General features: G+C 36.7%; 1 protein-coding gene across 1 annotated transcript in view; it reads right to left on the bottom strand.

Annotated features, from left to right (window-relative positions):
- Positions 1-18,701, bottom strand: part of Adam28 (ADAM metallopeptidase domain 28) — a 49,686-nt gene extending 30,985 nt beyond the window's left edge. Inside the window, exons 1-9 of the mRNA XM_020153543.2 lie at positions 18,650-18,701; positions 13,309-13,415; positions 11,979-12,055; positions 9,580-9,658; positions 8,761-8,837; positions 6,948-7,140; positions 5,447-5,518; positions 4,084-4,155; positions 1,710-1,879 (exon numbers count right to left, since the gene is read on the bottom strand). Of these exons, the coding sequence (XP_020009132.2) occupies positions 1,710-1,879; positions 4,084-4,155; positions 5,447-5,518; positions 6,948-7,140; positions 8,761-8,837; positions 9,580-9,658; positions 11,979-12,055; positions 13,309-13,415; positions 18,650-18,701 (899 nt within the window). The remainder of the gene's footprint in view (positions 1-1,709; positions 1,880-4,083; positions 4,156-5,446; positions 5,519-6,947; positions 7,141-8,760; positions 8,838-9,579; positions 9,659-11,978; positions 12,056-13,308; positions 13,416-18,649) is intronic.
- Between the last annotated feature and the right edge of the window lie 1,285 nt (positions 18,702-19,986).

Genomic DNA, 19,986 nt, shown 5'->3' with positions numbered 1-19,986 from the left:
CTTCAAGAAATCTACAGTCAACATTGCATTGTCAGTTTTTGCCTTCACATTTATCATCTTGTCTATGATTTTTACCTTGATTCCATTACTCTACAGTGTAGGAGTATAATACAAGTTGACTGGCTACACGACCTTGGAAAGTCACTAAATCTCTCCAATAAGAAAGGGCTTTGTCTAAGGTATGTCCAAAGCTAGAACTCACCTTTCCAAATTGAGGAATTGCATTAATTGCTTTCCGAAGATGGCCATCCAAGGGGCCAGCCCTGCCGTGTTCACAATCTGAGTAGTATCTTCCCCCTTGAAACTGGATTGGCCCTATCACATGACTTGGATCAAGAGAATACACAAGTAGTGACATGGTAACATTTGAGGCTATGTCATAAAGAGTCTCAGTGGTTTCTCCTGGGATTCTTTTCATGGGAAGATAGCTGCCTTAGAAGAAGTTTAACTGCTGACCACACTGGAAGAAGGAAGAAGTCTAAGTTTGCCACATGCGAGGCTCTAGAGGGAGTCCCCTTATGCTAGCCATACCAGCCTAGATGTCAGGTGTATAACTGAATGTGATAGTTAATCTTGATTGTTAATTTGATTGGATTAATGGATGCCTCAGAGATTAGTAAAGCACGGCCTGGCTGTCTGTGATGGCATTTCCAGAGACAATTAGATCACGAGGACTCTGACCTGATGAAAGGGTTATGCCCCCGACCCCTTGGTGGACTTATAATATGATGGCATTATTGGGAGCTGGTAAAAAAGTAGGAGGTGGGGCCTACTGGGAGAACGTAGGTCATTGGGGGGGGATGTCTTTTGGGTATATTTTGTGCCATAGTCCCTTCCTGTATTGCCTTTCCTCTGCCTCCTATCCACCAGGAAGTGAAAAGCTCTGCTCCACCACACATTCCACTTCATGAGGGACTGACACTTCAGAAACCATGAGTCAAATAAACCTTTCACCTCCTTAGGTCATTTATGTCAGTTATTTTGGTTGTAGTGACAAAAAGCTAACTAGTACAGTGAAGTAGCCTTGTTTTAAGTTCATAAATTTTGAGCTGATTTGTTATGTAGTGATATATGACATACAGAAATCTGCAGTAATTTTCACAAAGTGTACACCATTCCCGTGTCATGCAGTGTTTTCTTAGGAAGAGGTATTTCCAGTAATTTGAGGTCAATCTTTGTTGCTTCCTTCTGCCTTGTTCCAACTAAAAGCCATCCAGCTAGACAACAGCATTGTCTTGATTTTTTTAAAAGATATACTCAAATCTTCTGTAATTTACAGCCACTAGATTTACTTCTCCTTTTGTTTCTATTGGTCATTTCAGTAGAATAGTAGAGTGTGGGGTTAGAATATAATCATTTTCCCTCAATTATAGACATTTCTCTTAAATAGAGACTAAAGCCAATCAGTTCTTTTAAAACACTGAGTCTAACTTCCTTTTTTCATTATATAAACATGTTCTTCTTTTCTGTATACTTAATTTTAAAAAGAACTTATGAATTATTGCCGTGTTATTAGCTGTTCTTTAAAATAAAAAAAAATCTGGATCAAAGGAAAGTGGATATTCCACATAAGAGCCAAGTGAGTGCTTTTTAAACTTTTAATTCTGTATGTATTTACCTCTTCTTCTCTACACCCCGATCATTGTCAAGGCTTTGAAAATCTTCTATGCTAAATTCTACATGGAAACAAAGAGGAAAATCATACATACGAGACCAACTGAGCAATATCATGGTGCTTTCTTCTGAGAAGGTCACTCCTCCTCCATTTGGAAAAGTTTTCCAAGGTGGAGTTTGCATTTGGGGTTATCTTTATCTTATCTTCATTTGTCCAGATTTCCATCCCAACTAACACCACGTGAGTATTGAGCTTTTTATAAAGCTGTCCAAAAAAAAAAATATGTGACAAAGCAATCACTAAGAATGGTGACATTATCTTTTAATATTTCCAGCTACTTCCATTTTATTAAAACACTCATATCGGTACTATAAAAACCTACTTTCCAACACATTTGTGAAGCAGAAGTTACCCCCTCTTTTTGCAGACCCTAAAATCTTCCTTCAAAAGGAAAAGATAGTGAAACTCATTTTTTGTGGAACAAAGGCCCTATGAAGACAAAGTTTTCCTGGTTATTGCCTCAAGAAACACCACAATTTTATGTTAGAAGCTAATTCCTATTCCTTCAATGTAAGTGTATTTACCCACATGTTTTTCAATGTTTGAGAGTCACAATATTTAAGAATTAGCAACATTGGCTCAGTGCTGATTTGGGCTTTAGAGAAGTAATGTGTTATATGGACAAATTACTACTCTGCCTCTGTAGCAAGAAAGCATCCATAGGCAATGTAGTTTTAAAACAGTGTAGCTGCGTTTTAGCTTATGTCTTACACCATGCGCCTGTACTGAAGATGTTAAATTTATATCTCCACTCAGACCTCGCATCTGAACTTCTCTCTAATATACTCAACCTAATAGCATTTCTATTGCGATGTATAAAAGATGTCTCCAAGGTCATGTTGCTAAGACTGAATCCTAATCTTCTCCCTGTCATGCTTTCCCCACTCCTCTTTACCTTTCTTAAAGTTGCTCAATTCAAAATCCTCGATGTCATTTGACTCTTTTTCTTATCCTCCATCTCCCACTCATCCCATAACTGTTAATATGACCCAAAGTTCAGCTATTCCATTCAAATCCATTATCACTACTTTTCCCATGGCACAATTCCTTTACTGGCCTTGCTTCTGCCCTGTCTTCCCTTCCTCTCTGTCTGTTTTCAACATCTGAACACATCACACCTCAGCTTGGTTTCTTTCTCACTTGTGATAGGTAATGCAAAGCCCTTACTTAGGTCCTGGTCACCCCTACCTATCAGATAGCTTCTCTCCTCTCATCCTTGCCCTGGCATACTACCTTCTTGCTCCTCCTCAAACCTGACAAGCTGGGCTCTGCCTTCAGGGCCTTCACTCTGCTGTGCACTCTCCATAGGATCAAATGTTCCCTTCCCTTCTTAGATCACTACTTGAACGTCACCTTATTAGAGAGGCCTTCCTTATTAACCTAGCCACCAAAATGAGCCTCTGTCACTCTCCTGATTTTCTCTCTGTTTTACTTTTCTTTATAGCACCCATCACCATCTAACATCCAACTTAATTTTTTATGTTTGTTTCCCTAACAAGAATGTTAACTCCTTGAAGAAAGGGATGCTTGTCCACTTTGTTCTCCACTTCAGTTCTATAACATAGAACAGTACATAGCACAAAATAGTTGCTCAACAAACATAGCCTGTTCTTGGAATTCCTTAAAAGAAAGAATGAGTGTGACCTTTGTGGTGAGAAGATGAGCTATGACTCAGGTTACTGAATTCCTGCTCATTTTTTCTATCTTTAGAGGATTTGCAAGCACCTTTAGGAAACTTGCTCATTTCAAACTAAGAATGCCAACTATACTCATCTTATAAGAAACTGACAATATTTAAAGGGATATAAAATCATTTTAATACTCTGGACTGGTTTATAGGTACAGAGAAATGCAAACAGCATAATCAACAGTTGCATAACTGCAATGAGCTTCAAATATGGCGATCTATTTTCAAATCTGATGCCCATCATTTTCTAACTTTGTGGTCTAGGCAACTTACTGTGCTTCCTAGGATACAATTCTCTAGCTGTGTATTAGGCTTTAGTAATGTCTTATTTAGGGTTGTTTTGAGGCAGTGAGCAAATGCATATGGAAGATGCTAGTGAGCCAGAGATGGCATTTTTTAAATAATTACTTTATTGTTTTCTTTGCATCAGCTTTCTGTTAGGATTTTGTTTTCTGCATTTTCTTGGTAGATTTCAGGTACACAAAAAGCATTCCATCAAAACCACCCGTGTGGTACACTGGTGAGAAAAGTCTATATCATGTGATATTAATAATCAATTAAGTAGCAAAATCCATGGTCTTCCCTCAGGAGTCCTGAGCAGCATCAGTCTTGGGGACTGGACTCTCTTTCCTGAGTTCATGTGCTTTCATACAAAACCTAATTTTCCTAAAACACCTCTTAGGAAAATGTTTGGAATGACATTTAGTAGGGTGTGTCATACCATGTTGATGTAATTGACCATCTCAAACACTCTCTTTCTTATTTCATCTAGATCTTCACTGTACTTCTTAAACTAAAAAAAGTCAAGAAGAAATAGGTGTTAATATAAATTAATATAAATCGAAGGCAAGAAATAAATGCTAACTACTAATCAGTAAATATAATTTAGGGTCAGTTACTAATGTTATCACTTAAATTTTAGAATCAAATGGATTCTTATTTTTCTAGCTAAATTAAAGTACTTTAGGAATTGAGATTACGTTTTTTCCCTGAAGTAGTGGGTCAGTGTTGAGCTGTTAGGAGTTTTAGATGGGTGTGGTGGTACACACCTGCGAACTCAGCACTCAGGAAACTGAGGCAGGAGGATTATGAATTCGACACCACACTGGGCTGCATAGCAAAACCCTATATTGAAAAGACCAAAGAATAAAGGGCTGCCAGAATGGCTGAAGTGGTAGAGAGCCTGCCTAGCAAGCATGAGGCCCTGAGTTCAAACCCCAGGATCACCAAAAATAAAAAAGACAAAAACAAAAATAGATGTGGTGGTTCATGCCTATAATCTCATCTACTCTGGAGGCAATGGTGGGAGCATCACAAGTTAGAGGCTAGCCTGGGCAAAAGCTACTGAAACCACCTCAGAAAAGAAAATACAAAAAGGCTGGGGCATGGCTAACGGGGTAGGAAACAAGGCCCTGGGTACTTGGCGTAAAAAAAGGTATTACAAATATATTTTCAGTTAAATTTTATGGTTTCATAAACTATACAAATTAGTACAAGGACTAGTTTAATAGCTTATTCATTTTTTAAAAATGTATGAATAGTAAGTGAATTCAGCGCAATAGGAGAGGCCAAATCTTTAGGTCCAGAATTAATTTACCCATACTTTTATAGACTAAGAGTTTTCTTTTTGATATTAAACACATTCACATCTTGTTTAGAAACCCCAGTATATGAAAATGCACTCTTACACTAGACAAACAGATAAAAGATTCTGGTCACTGGGCTTTTATACTAGCTATTCCCTAAGGAATGGACACTCTGATCCATTAATGTTTCACTACTTCACAGAACACACTACAGCAAAAACAACTGAATTAGAAATTATGCTTGGCACTTCTAAGACAATAAGAAAACATCATTATAAGTCCAATGATTCAATTTATGCACATCATATCAGATCCCCATTGCTGAAAAAGCAGAAATCCTATCAGTTTAATTACAAATATTATAGGTTCAAAAGATCTTGCCACTGAAGTTCATATTCCTGATTTTTTCAAAACTGTTCTAGACATTTAACATCTCACATTATGAATAAATTTATGCAGAGGAAGATTTTTAAAGGCACCTTTATCTGATATAATTACCTCACCATTATCCAGGACCACGTAATATTCTATGTATTTCTTTTGCTCCTGAACCTTCTGGTCATTCAACTTCTGAAATATAAGGAGCATAATTACTAAGACAAAATCTTTCCCTCTTTTCCTTGATGTGTGCAGTTTTATAAAATGTTGAACGATATCTGAGAATAAAATTACCATTTCTACAGCCAGAATTATCTATAGACAAGTTTCAGAATGGGATAGCGAGGAGGGAGAGTAGTAAAATTCTTGTCTGGCTCATTCATTTTACCAAACAGTTTAAATGATTTCATAACTGATTAATAAGGGAGTGTTGGAACCAGTCTTTGGATTTTCTAACCAGTGAAGTTGCTTTTTAATCCTGTCCTGGTTACTACTGATTCCTTTGCCAGTGACTGCAGAGAGTATTGGGACTTTTTTTTTTTTTTTTTGATGTACACATCCATCAGGAGATTTTTTTTTTCATTTTTCTTTTATTATTCATATGTGCATACAAGGCTTGGTTTATTTCTCCCCCCTGCCCCCACCCCCTCCCTTACCACCCACTCCACCCCCTCCCGCTCCCCCCCTCAATACCCAGCAGAAACTATTTTGCCCTTATCTCCAATTTTGTTGTAGAGAGAGTATAAGCAATAATAGGAAGGAACAAGGGGTTTTGCTGGTTGAGATAAGGATAGCTATACAGGGCATTGACTCACATTGATTTCCTGTGCGTGGGTGTTACCTTCTAGGTTAATTCTTTTTAATCTAACCTTTTCTCTAGTTCCTGGTCCCCTTTTCCTATTGGCCTCAGTTGCTTTAAGGTATCTGCTTTAGTTTCTCTGCATTAAGGGCAACAAATGCTAGCTAGTTTTTTAGGTGTCTTACCTATCCTCACCCCTCCCTTGTGTGCTCTCGCTTTTATCATGTGCTCATAGTCCAATCCCCTTGTTGTGTTTGCCCTTGATCTAATGTCCACATATGAGGGAGAACATACGATTTTTGGTCTTTTGAGCCAGGCTAACCTCACTCAGAATGATGTTCTCCAATTCCATCCATTTACCAGCGAATGATAACATTTCGTTCTTCTTCATGGCTGCATAAAATTCCATTGTGTATAGATACCACATTTTCTTAATCCATTCGTCAGTGCTGGGGCATCTTGGCTGTTTCCATAACTTGGCTATTGTGAATAGTGCCGCAATAAACATGGATGTGCAGGTGCCTCTGGAGTAACAGTCTTTTGGGTATATCCCCAAGAGTGGTATTGGGACTTATTTGCTCTCAGAGGACAGGTTTACATTTCAGACTTCTTTTAACCCTTACACATTGCTGCAATAATCGTTGATCTACAAATGCTTGTTAAATGAACCATCAATGTACAGCAATGCTTTGTGATTACTGTCTCTAAAATCAACTAATTTCAACAATGACTAGAAAATGGTAAGTCATTTACACTGCTAAGACTGGAACCCTGGGCAGGATACATTTCAGAAGCACAAGTAAAAAATAAAAGAGTACATACGATTAATCTGGTGGCAGATAGGGCCAAATCCTGGTGTGAGCCATGTACCCCTAACACATCATCCGTCCCACAGGTGCCATTAGCTTTGTCTTCATTGGGGTCATCCTTGAAGAGTGCATGTTCTTGTTCATCCTGATTTGTGGGCCTTAAAGGTTCAATGAAATACCTTTCATCTCCTTGAGTGAAGTAGCCCCTGAGGAACATAAGAGTCCAGGCTTTTCTTAACAAAATGTGCTTGCATTTGGGTTGTACAGACTTGCGACTCCCCAGTGGGACCTCACAGAATCTCTAGTCAATGCCAAAAGAGTTTAATCTCATGATGATAGAATACAGGGATACTAACAGCTGAAGATGCTCTCAAATATTACCCAAACATATTTTCTTTATACTGAAATAGGACCTGTTAGTGAGAAAAAAATTATTTCAGTGTCTGGTAGCCAGCCATGTTGGCTCTGACACTAGAATAGGAACATTTTTTGACACAACCCAGTGTTCTTCCAATTTTCATGCTGTCTCTACTCTAAGGATTCAACCCTTTATAGTAGATACAGTTTTGCCCTGGAGATGGCAGAGAACCTGTAGTCTTATAGTTAATCAGGTTGACACTAAGCATCTGTGACAACACAGAAAATTACTTAAATTCATTTACCCTCAGATTCTCCATCTATAAAACAGAAATGTTGCTGTCTATCTTACAGGATGATGGCAAAGATTGAAAGAGATAACATGCTTTGCATGTGACCAGTGAAAATTGTCAAATTCTTCTCAATTCCTTGTGCTAAGCTGAGCTAAGATTCATTCACCCAATATTCAGTGAGCACCCATTGTTCACTACACATTGTACTTGAGGGAAACAGTAAAAATGAGCCACTGCCTCTTCCCTCACAGAGCTTATATTCAAAGAAGGAAATTTGATATGTATGAAATAATCAAAGTATATACAATATACAGTAAATTTAAAACATGCATAATTACAACAGATAATTAGTATGAAGAAAAAGTGAAAGAGCATACAATAGACAGGCTGGGGTAATTGTGTGTAGACCTCCAAGATACCAAGAGTGAATGTGGGAGATGAATTATGAGGCCTTTTCTCAATGGTTAACATAAAGGATCATAGTAGCTGAAATAGGATGTTGCAGTAGAGACAGAATCAGTGAACAATCTCAAGAAATAGAAGGTATAATCAATTGAGCTTGATACACATAATGAAAATGGGGTGCTGTGGGCGAGAAAGTCTTCAAGGAATTTAGGTTTCCGGATTAAGCAAGCTATTATTTGTTTATGCCACTGATGAGGGAGAGAAGGAAGGATAAATACCAAATTTGTGAGACAATCAGCTTGATTTAGGATACACTGAGATTGAAATTCTTTACGGTGTCCAACTGGAAATGTGGAAAGGGAATTTAGACCATCAATACTAGGCACAGAAGAAATGCCATTTTGTCGACAGACACATAAGGAATCCTTAACAGAAAGAAATGGATGCCAAAGTCATGCTAGTGAGAATTCAAAGTAGAGAGAGAAGTTAAAGAGGAGCTTCCATTTCCTAAAGATTCTGACTCTAAACCTGAATCTCAAAAACTTATTTTAACAACAGGCAAACAAAATAAAACAACAGTGAAAAAACCTCATATCTGGACTTTATATACTGCTATAAAAAGAAATGCTATTTGCTTGAAATTTAAAAATTTTGTTGCCCTTAAGATTCATCCTCAGCTAAAGTATAATTGATTACACTTGAGAGTCTTCAGATTTATTAAGCACACACACCATAATCACAGATATATGCAAAATGTTCATGACATCTTACCTGAGACCCTTACATGTGCTAATGCTTGCCTCAGAAACTTTCTCATTAATGATGTGCCCTTGGTAGTAGCAGTCATCCTAGAGGAAAGAGAAAAGGGGTTTGTAGAGATAAATAGTATTCTCTGATGAACTTGAATTCGCTATCTTAAAACAGACCTATAATGCTTTCAAACTATTTTCTGCTAGACAATAGTCAACATAGAGGGCTGACAGAGTGGCTTCAGTGGCAGAGCATCTACCTAGCAAGTACATGGCCCTGAATTCAAACCCCAGCACCACACAAAAAAAGTAGTCAACTTAGAGATATTAAAAAATTAATCAAGTATAAAGCTTCTTATGTGTAAAAATATTTTATGTTAATGATCCCATATGCATATAGAATATTCCTTACATATTGGCATTGCTGGAATAGGACAAAACAATTGCACACTGTTTAGAATAAATACATTTAGTTGTATAAGTTTAAAACCTCAGTCCCCCAAACACCTGGCTTTTATTCTTCCCCTTCAACGCCTGATTGCTCATCAAACTTTTCAAAACTAAGACCTACTAGTCTTTTCCCAAATGCCAGGTTATTCAGATGTATTTTTATTTCTTTATCTATCCAAAGAGTTCTACCAGTTTCAAATGAGTTGTCAAGGATTTTTTTTTCATTGTTCTTAGCAAAATGCAGAAAGTTGGGGACAATTAAGTAGTTACTAGTAGGTAGGGAACACCAAGACTGTAAATGAAATTTCTCTCCTATTTGCCTGGCAGGGACTATACTGAGGTCTGCAGGGTACATCCCCTTCACCAAGAAATCTAGGAGACTCATTTATACCATGATTTGTGGGCTCGTGGTGACATTCTTTCCAGTGGAATTGTAGTATGTTTCTGTGTAGCCTGGTGCAAGGAGATTCCTGGAAAAAGAAAAAGAAATGGCATGGTTACTGGTGCTAATTGTGAAGTCCAATGTGCAAAATATAATTTTCTCTGGGTGTGCAGTCAAGTTTTACTCCTCAGCTTCTCCTCCTGATCCCTTAAGAAAAGGCTGCTTCAAATGGAGCAGGGGCTGAGAAGAGCAGGGACATTCTTCAGTATGTGGAACAATGCCTTCCTCATGGGACTTCAAATACTTGTTTGAAACTTCACAAGAAGCAGAACTGAGAAGGTCAAAATTGAAAGAAAATAAATGATACCAGCAATGCTTCTATCAATGAGGCATAGCTGCATTTCACCCAGTCCTTTTAGTTACCAGTGGCAGGGCAGAGTTGCTGGAGTAGTTAGTTCAGCCTTTTGGCACCTTCACTAAGCCTCACTAAGAATGAGAGCTTGAGTGTGTGTTGTATGTGTGTATGTGTGTATAGACACACAGCCCTCTATATCCTGGGTTCTGCATGCATGTTTTCAACCAACCACAGATGGAAATATCTGGAAAAACTGCATTTGTACTGATTACATACAATCTTTTGATCATTATTCTTTAAACAAAATAGGATGACAACTATTTAAATACCATTTACATGGTATTAGGCATTATAGGTGATCTCGAGATGGTTTAAAGTTAACAGGAGAATATGGGTAGGTTTTATGCAACTATTAGGCCATTTTATATAAGGAACTTGAGCATCTGAGGATTTGATACCTTCAAAGGCTCTTGGAACCAATCATTTGAGAATATTAAGGAATGACTTTATATACATATATATATACACACACTGAGGTATAATTGACAAAATAGGGTTGAAGATACAATGTGATGGTTTGATATACAAACACATTGTGAAAAGCATAAACAAGCTAACATTTCCGTCATTGCACATAGGTACTGTGTACGTTTGAATGTGTGTGTGTGATGAGAACACTTAGGACATGTTCTATTAGCAAATTTCAAGTATAAAATATATTAACTATAATCACTATATTATACATAAGGTTTCCAGAATTTGTTCATGTTACAGCTGAAAGCTTGGACCCTCAGAGTCAAAATTCTCCATTCTCTTTATTTCTATAAGTTGGACTTTTTTAGATGTCATAACTAACTTAGATCACTTAGTACATGTTAATCTTTCTGTGCTTGGCTTATTTCACTATGCATATTGTCATTTAGGATCATCAATGTTGTTGCAAATAGTAGGATTTCCTTTATGAGGTTAAATAATGTATATGTGTGTGTGAGTATATATAGCACAATTTCTTTATCCATTCAGTTATCAATGGATACTTAAGTTTACTCCATAACTTGGCTATTGTTAAAAATGCATTTTTTTTAAAAAAAGAGGCAGGGTAAAGAGAAAAAGGGGTAATAATCCCTATAGCAAGAACTATCTTTGAAATGTAATGTGTATCATTTAATTTTTGCTTTTAATAATCTGGTAAGATATATATTACTTTCCTTGTTTTTAAAATGAGAATGAATAGTTCAAAATGCAAAGATTCATAACTAGATTGGCCTGAACGCAAAGTCTGTACAATTTCCATACACAACATTGTTTTCAAATTTTAGTCTGTTGTAAATTTTTGAAAATGTGACAGTACTTTGGGAGGAAAATTCTTATATTGAATGATGTAGGGATTAAAAGCTACTGAAAGCACAGATTTAGAGAAAACCTACTTTTGAAATAGTCTGGATGTAGGAAGAGGAAGGATTGGGTCAAAGCTGTGGCAGTGAAATTGGAAACAAAGTGTTGAATTCACATGGACCAAATGAAGAGAATGAAGGAACAAAAAGACAGGGTGATACACAAGAAGAATGGGGGCCATGGCTACTTTGGAAGGTAGAGCACTAATGTTGGAGGGGCTGGTTTTTGCCACTGGCTTTTTATTTGGCCCTGGAGCTTCATTTCACTTGTATATGTCTTGCTGTTTTTGAGTTGCAGCTGGTTTTCTAATATTTTCTTGTGCTAGAATAATACATTGCAATAAGATAGAAGAAAATTTAAAAAATTACAATCAAGTACATTGGAACCTCGCCATCTGTTACTTCATAGAATAGATAAAATCTGTGCTTGCTCACACCTCATTCAATATGTTTTATTCCTAAAAGTAATACTAGTAAACTGTTTTACTCAATGTATTTCTACTACTTTAATAGAAACAAATATTTACTGAACTCCTTGGGCCAGCTGACAGCAGAAATGGATGAGTCAAGGTTTTGAGAGCAATGACTGGTAACAAACTCAATTTCCCACACCCAAACTTGCTGTTGGCGAGGAAAACATCAGAGGTAAAAGTACTCACTTGTTTTTTTTCAAATAAAGCACTGCGATTTTTCCATTAACTGTCATTTTATACCTTATTTCGGTTTCAAATGGTCCCTGAAAAAATGCACAAAAATGCACTGGTAATTAAAAAGTGGACACAAATGTTCATTTGGGTATTTCTGTTTATTTTTTCCATATAAGAAGTTCAATATAATTAACTCGCTCTATCTGTTTAACCCTTAGCATGCAATATTTTTTTTATTTTAGCAGTAAGCTGTATACCAATTGTCTGCCTCTTCCCTTTTGGACAAATCAAACAATTCTGACAACTAAAAAAAAAATAAATCATCTGAGATCTTTCATATTGGATTGCACATAGATTCCATCTCAGTTAGTAGAAAAATTCTGTTGACAAATGGTGTTTTGAGAAACAGGGTCTACTTTGTGTCCTGCTATTATAAATTTGTTTTGGAAGAAATACTGGTACGAATCCTGTTTAGAACAAGAATATGTTCTCCTAGTGAGTTGCATTTTATGACATTTCTAAAGTTATGTCATGGTTCATTTATTTGTATTTTCTTGGCTTTTAGCAGAAGACTTCAGAGCACAGATAATTAGAATATTGATGTTAAGTGGATCATAGTTTTTTGGGTTTCATGTTTTGTCTTACTTTTAGATTGTGTATCACTATGGAGCCCAGCTCAGGCTGGCCCCAATCTCACATCCTCTCTCCCTGGTCTCCAGAGTACTAGGATAACAAGTGTGTCCCACAGCATAATTTTGGGTCATCATTTTTTTAGCATTCCTCTTGGAATTAATAAAAGTCTGTTGAGGGAATGTTATCTGAAACTATGTTGTTTCATTAAGTAGTAAGAATTATACAAATTTTAATGGTACCTGTTTATAAAAGACACAGATTTCAAATTATAATGCAAATATGCATTCACTTGCAAGGTTTTATTTTTCCTTCTGTTTTAATGGTCATAATTGTATGTGTGGAGATAGATAGACAGACAGATAGGTAGACAGATAGATAAAATAAGTTGCAGCTAATATTTTGGAAGTAGTCAAGCATAAATTATCATAAAATACTGAAGTTCACAGTCTATTTTACTTCTCAGAACTTTGATTTGTAAAATGAAATTAAGAGTAGAACTTTGGTTAAAGGGAAGAATAAATGGTTCAAAGACAAACAAAAATATAATCATTGTTATTTGACTCAAAGGCATGATAGTTGAAAACATCAAAAAGTTCATTTGATACATTAAATGTGTATATGATGCATATATATATACACAGACACATGTCATATACACATACATATGCATACACACCTTGAAGAGTCTTTGAAAAAGCAGAAACTATACCTGTTTCTCTGGCTTGTTGACCTCTCTTTTATGTAGTGGATGAAGTCTTATGGGATAAACCACTTCATACTTCTTTGCCTTAGGAAGTTCTTTTATAGCAAGAACAACTTAAAAAAAAAAGGAGGGGGGTGAAGGGAAAGACAACTTAGTTACAGAACAGAAATAGGCTGGTGAGCAATGGCTGTCTTCATTTCGATCCCAGTAATGTAACAAAGAAGCCTTAGTGATTCGTGCCAGGGATCCCTATGCTGATGCCAGGAGAGAAAAAAATTAGGAACCTACTCTTTCTCTCAAAACATCCATGATCTCAACTATATTTCCAGTAAAAGTTTACAAATGCTTCTCTGTTTCATGACAGTATTTCTTTTGAATTCTCCCATTTCCCTTTGTCATCCTGAATCCCTGCAGTAGAACCTTAAACAGGAACATAGCAGCAGTTCAAGACAAAAGGAAAGAAAGGCAGAGCAAAACCATCCTCTAAGAAGCTGATCAGCCCTGAAGTAATTGAACAGAAGCACTCTGAAAACTGAACCAATGCATACCATTTCTGATTCAAATATATTTTTCTTGGATTTATCAATAGCAATATTTAAAACTAAGTCACAGTAAGAAAAGGCTCCAATACTAGGTTTATAGAACGGGCTGGCATTAGCAATATAAATAACCCTTCATCTTTTGTACACAAAAACATTAAAATTGGAAAAGCAGAGAATTTGAACAGAATCACTGACCTGGGGGTACTTTTTTGAGCCTGTAGTCACATTGAAACAGAATTGGAAAATTACCTCGTGCAACCTATTTGCATCTTAAATGTTCATCACCATGTTTTTTCTAGAAGTCATTGTAAAGAGAAATTCAGTTTTCCTGTAGTTAAATGAGTTCTATTTTCTTTTTCATTTGTCCACGTGGTCTGATTCCTGTTCTTTGTAGGGCAGTGCCTGAGGAAATGTTAACAGATCAACTCTGGCTGCTGCAGGTGGCTACAGATCCACCCACAATGTAAACTTAGTAGGACTCAGGACACCCAATCCTACAGCTTACTAAGATTGGGACCAGAAAGACTTATTTCTTCTTTGCGTCATGATTTGGAGGCTCTCTAAAGTCAATCCTAGCTAATTAAAATACTCAACCCTAGCTAATTAAAATACTCAACCCTATCTTCTATGATAATGTAGATTTATGTTACTGTGGTTAACCTTTTAACAAACATAACTGAGATATTCATCAAGTATGATTTTCCTATTAGTCACCTGGGAGGAGTAATCACTCAATTCAGTGACATCCCAGAGAGCAAAACATTCGTTTCTTAAAAAAAAAAATTCTCAGGAGCTAAAGCAGAAACTGAAAAAACACTAGTGTAAATTTTTATCATTTTAGGATGGATTTAATTCATTTTATCACTCAAGAGTCATTTACATTTATCCGGGAGAGTTAGAAGTCATTGACATGGCTAAGTAAGAACTCTGAGTCGGTAATATGGTGTTAAAATAATGTAAGAGTTTTTCTGTCAATGGCTTGAGATTTTCTCTAAAAAATCATTTAAAATGCACTGAATCCATGGCACAGACAGTAGAATACTGTAATTTGGGGTTTGGTTTGAGTTTCTTCTCATTGCTTGAAAATAGGAGACAGATTAAATAATTGCTAAAACTTGTTCTAACTGTATAATTTTATGCAAAAATGCAGAGTCCCTATAATGTCTTTGCAAGGGTCATGATCACTTGGAGAAGTTCTAATCAGTTGTTATTAAAATAAGCTTTATTATACTTAAACTTCAAGAGCAACATCACAATTTTCTTCAGTGACTCGTTTCTTGCTGTCCTGAAGATAATCACCAGGCATCTTCTATTTCTATTTAATTAACTTTTGATAAAGAAAAACAGCAGTATTAGTTATAAACATTTTCAGAACAGACAAAGAAAAGTCTAAGAAGAACATTAAATAATCATTTTCTTTCCATCCAGTTAAATTTTCATAATTGCTTCAGAACAATAAAATGCCAAGAGGTAAGAAAATTACTCTTGCCAGAAATTATCTCATGCTATTGATACAATTCCCTGCTGTCTCCTTTAATTCAGTGACACAAAACAATCATGCCATAGGTTGCCAACATGCTTCCTGGCACATTGCAGAGGGTAATCGATTCAATTAGGCCCATTAATGTTGAGTTATGAAGCCAATACTGCAAGCTCAGTAACTCTTATTAAAAAAAATAACCTATCAGTGGTTTTCATCCATAACACATAGGATTCTAACAGAAAGTATTAGTCAAGCTTCCTTTAATTCATGAAATAATAATAGCTTCCTGACCCTCTGTATAAAAGCATATACACACACTTCTCATTCAGAAGTAATAAAGAAATAGATCTGTCAAACACTGGTTTGCTCTGCTGTGCCTGCTGATTTTCAGGCTTCCAATACATACAAATGTTTCATGAAAACAGAAATTATCAACTGGATCTTAAATATGGACTCAAAATATGTAGTTATAAAACATTTCCAGTTCATTGTTGGGTGACGAACATTTCCATGTAGAAACCAAAACAGACAATCAAGGCAAAAACTGAACCAATATTTCTTTTTTAAAGCTTTCAGTGATTTCTCACTCTTCTCAGTGTGAAATTCCAGTTCATTCCAAACGCTTGCAACACAGTAAAGTTCTCTAAAGAAAACAGATAGAATTTCCCTTAAAGGCTCTTACTTTCCTGAAAGCAAAAGGGCCCTGAAATAAGGAGATATTGATACAACAATTTTCATAGCAGATATAATGACAATATTGTTTGGCTCACTCATACTCAAGTTAGATGGTGATAGGACAGCCTCCTCCCAGATGAATAATACCAAGTTAATCATTTTGAGTCAGCAGAACAAACACTATTAACTGCCACCCAGGGATTACATAAATCCAAGGTATAACACAACATATTTCTTCTAATTTATTTTAATATTTGTTTTTCTCCCACAGAACTCACATGTTGGATTAGTTTTAATGTGCAAAATTGGGTTGAGAAAATGAAAATTGTTATTTTGGTTTGAGCTGGAGAATTATTAATTTTTAAGTGTTCATTAGTTTTAGAAAACCCAAAGTTCACTAGCAAGAAGAATAAGCCAGGTCTTAGGCTAGATTGCTATTTTATTTGAGGTAATTTTGGAGATTCAAATACTCATTAATAATATTGACACTCATTTTTGCTCAAACATGTTCTACACTGTTTAAAGCAGTGTCTGTTCAAACTAAGCATATGACATCAATCCCTGAATTAGAGTTTAGGCAATGACATTTAAGTTCTGAGATTTTTTTGTGTCCCTTCAAACAACCTTGTGCTTTTAAACTTTATGCAGTAAAAGTGAGTACAAACTCTGAGGAAAAAGACACGTCCTAATTAAACCTATTATTTTGGCTATTGATGTCAAATTGTATTGTACAATTAAGCATGTTCCAGTCACCCTACGAAAGCAAGAAAAAACTCAGTTTAAAATACAATAATTTTAAAAAGTGCCACATCCCCTGGATATGCTCCTGGAATATAATAAAGATTTTCTCCTTTGTCATGCACTTGTTTACTTCCTGGCCCCACAAACACATGTTGCGCCCTTTAAATATTTGGGTTTTTTTCCTTTCCCTATAATGAAATTCCATAAGTCATTTTCTCAAGGGATTGTAAAGCTTGTTACAAGCAGCTGGCCTTATTTTGTATCTCATTCTTTTATTTCAAGTAGTGAGAATTGGGCAAAAATGTTCAGTAGAGGGGCACATATGTGTGATATTGCTGATGGAGACAGAGTAGCAAAGAGGAAGAAATGAGAAATTAAAATTGCTTTACTTAAATTCTGGCTGGAAAACAGTGGGGGTAGTTCAGTGGCCAGGAAGATACCTTTGACAATACCAGCTAGATGGCTTAAAAAAAAAAAAGGAAGGAACTTTCTGTTCAAGATAGAAGACAAGAGGAACACTGTCCACCATTCTCCACGCACAGAGGGTCAACTTCAGAACCTCTGTCTCTACCATGGCATACTCAGAGCGATGTCACATCTTTAGTCATGACTTCTAAGGTATTGCATATCTTGGTGTCATATTGTGAACATATAATTGGGGGAGTAGAAACAGCAGGGGTGCCCAATTTCACGGAAAAGTTCATAGTGTTTGTGGGTCCTAGTGTTAGCCATGAGACTCAGCTATTGGGATCCAGCCTGATCTTTATCTTTTTGGACAAAGCTATAACCCAAGCAGTTCTTCTGCTTCATCTGAGAGTGGGGTCCCCAAGGTTTATGGGTGAAAGCATGAGGGAAAGAAAACTCTTACTAGCTTCAGCTTAAAAAGTAGGAATTTTAGGTCAAGTATCGAATACGTTCTGTATGTATCATTCTGTATGTAAGGATATTAAGTAAAAAAAAAAAAAACTTTACAGTTGAAAAACAAACTAGAAACCAAGAGTAAGAAAAAAACATGTTTTTAGTGACAAACTATAGAGTGGGTACATAGAAGCAGAGAATCACTCCTTCCCTAGCCCTGTACTTTTTGTTGATAATTTGTCCCATTCCCAGGGAAGGACTCCAGGGGCTGCCTTTTGCTATGCTGATTTAAGCTCTGGAAATAGAAATAAGCTGGAGAAATAAGTTACCAAGTCTCGTTTATCCAAAATCAAATTGAGAATTTACCAGAAAGATGAGAAATGCCAGATGCAGTAGAATATTAGGAAGCAGTATTCCTTTACTTTTAATTTCTTAAATGTCTTAGATAACCTGAAAAATGGAAGCAAATTACCAACTTTCACTTAACTGCAATACTTTCATGTCAAGTAGTGTCAGAAGAGATACATAAGAAGTTGGTCAACTGGCTATTTCCAATTAGTTACATTTATTATCACCAATGTTCAAAGGACTAAATGTATACAAATGTTCACTACAAAGAAGCCTAAGTTGCTGAACTGGCCTTAATTAAAACAGCAGACATTTTCCAAAGCCTTTACACAGCCATAAACAGAAATCTGCTGTACCTTGGACACATTCCAAATGTCAAGATGAGTTTGATGAATTCCCTGCTTTGACTAAAGATCATATTGGTTACTTATATTATGCTGTGTGAAATATTCTCTGCTTTCTAAATATTCTCACATCAGATGTGTAAATGTCAATACAAGACTTCTCACTGCTCCCCCTTACACAGGAGCCTTTACATCAGTGTCAACCCCAAAACAACAGCTTAAAAAGGAGCCAGACTAATTAGTGAGCCGGGGAAAACAAGTAGTCAAAACATCTTATACAACAAAAGTATAGGGAGCAGGTGAAACGCATGCAGCCCTATAATGTGCTTCTCAGCACATGAAGAGTTGTCGCCTACCTGGGACTGGAGAAAGGAGGAAAGACGCTACCAGAAGACGTCCTGGCCACATGCTGGGGAATTGTAGGAGCCCAGTGCTGTCCTCCTCTCACACCTGTGCTGCTGGCTCTGCCTCTGCCTCCTCTTAAGTGAGACAGAATGAAACTCCGTGGTTCATTGTGTTCGCTTCAGCGAGTGTTTACTGAAGGTGTTGCACAACCTGGAAGCTCTGGTCCTGCAGCAATGGTTCAGCAGACAGAAGTCCTGGCCACCTCTTGGCTGCTCTAAAGACTCCTGCATCATGAACTGTTTCCCTTTCTTATGTTTCCCGCATGTTGCTAACTCAATTAGTCGCAAGGAGGTAGCTGCTTTGAGGTATCGTGACAAATTTGCCAGTTGTTCATCACATACATAATAAATATGTGTGCTATGAACATAACACATAATGCATATATTTGCATGTGTGTGTATTCCGATGTGTATAATAATATCCAGGTAGACATTCACATGTATCATATGTGTATTCAAACATATGTTTGAAGTATAATCTTACCTACATCAGCAAAAAGTTATTGTTAATATTATCCTTCTCTCAGCCATACACATATACATACGTAGATACATATGTATAAATACACAGGGTTCCACAACCACTCTGGAAAAAAATTTGGAGGCTACTTAAAAAGCTGGACATCGATCTACCATTTGATCCAGCAATACCACTCTTGGGGATTTACCCAAAAGACTGTTACTCCAGAGGCACCTGCACATCCATGTTTATTGCGGCACTACTCACAATAGCCAAGTTATGGAAACAGCCAAGATGCCCCACCACTGACGAATGGATTAAGAAAATGTGGTATCTATACACAATGGAATTCTATGCAGCCATGAAGAAGAACGAAATGTTATCATTCGCTGGTAAATGGATGGAATTGGAGAACATCATCCTGAGTGAGGTTAGCCTGGCTCAAAAAACCAAAAATCGTATGTTCTCCCTCATATGTGGACATTAGATCAAGGGCAAACACGACGAGGGGCTTGGACTATGAGCACATGATAAAAGCGAGAGCACACAAGGGAGGGGTGAAGATAGGTAAGACACCTAAAAAACTAGCTAGCATTTGTTGCCCTTAACGCAGAGAAACTAAAGCAGATACCTTAAAGCAACTGAGGCCAATAGGAAAAGGGGACCAGGAACTAGAGAAAAGGTTAGATCAAAAAGAATTAACCTAGAAGGTAAGACACATGCACAGGAAATCAATGTGAGTCAATGCCCTGTATAGCTATCCTTATCTCAATCAGCAAAAACCCTTGTTCCTTCCTATTATTGCTTATACTCTCTCTACAACAAAATT

Source organism: Castor canadensis, chromosome 14 (assembly GCF_047511655.1).
Source record: "Castor canadensis chromosome 14, mCasCan1.hap1v2, whole genome shotgun sequence".
Classification (NCBI taxonomy): domain Eukaryota; kingdom Metazoa; phylum Chordata; class Mammalia; order Rodentia; family Castoridae; genus Castor; species Castor canadensis.
The sequence above is the reverse complement of the archived record's forward strand: the minus strand, read 5'-3'. Positions and strand labels throughout refer to the sequence as shown.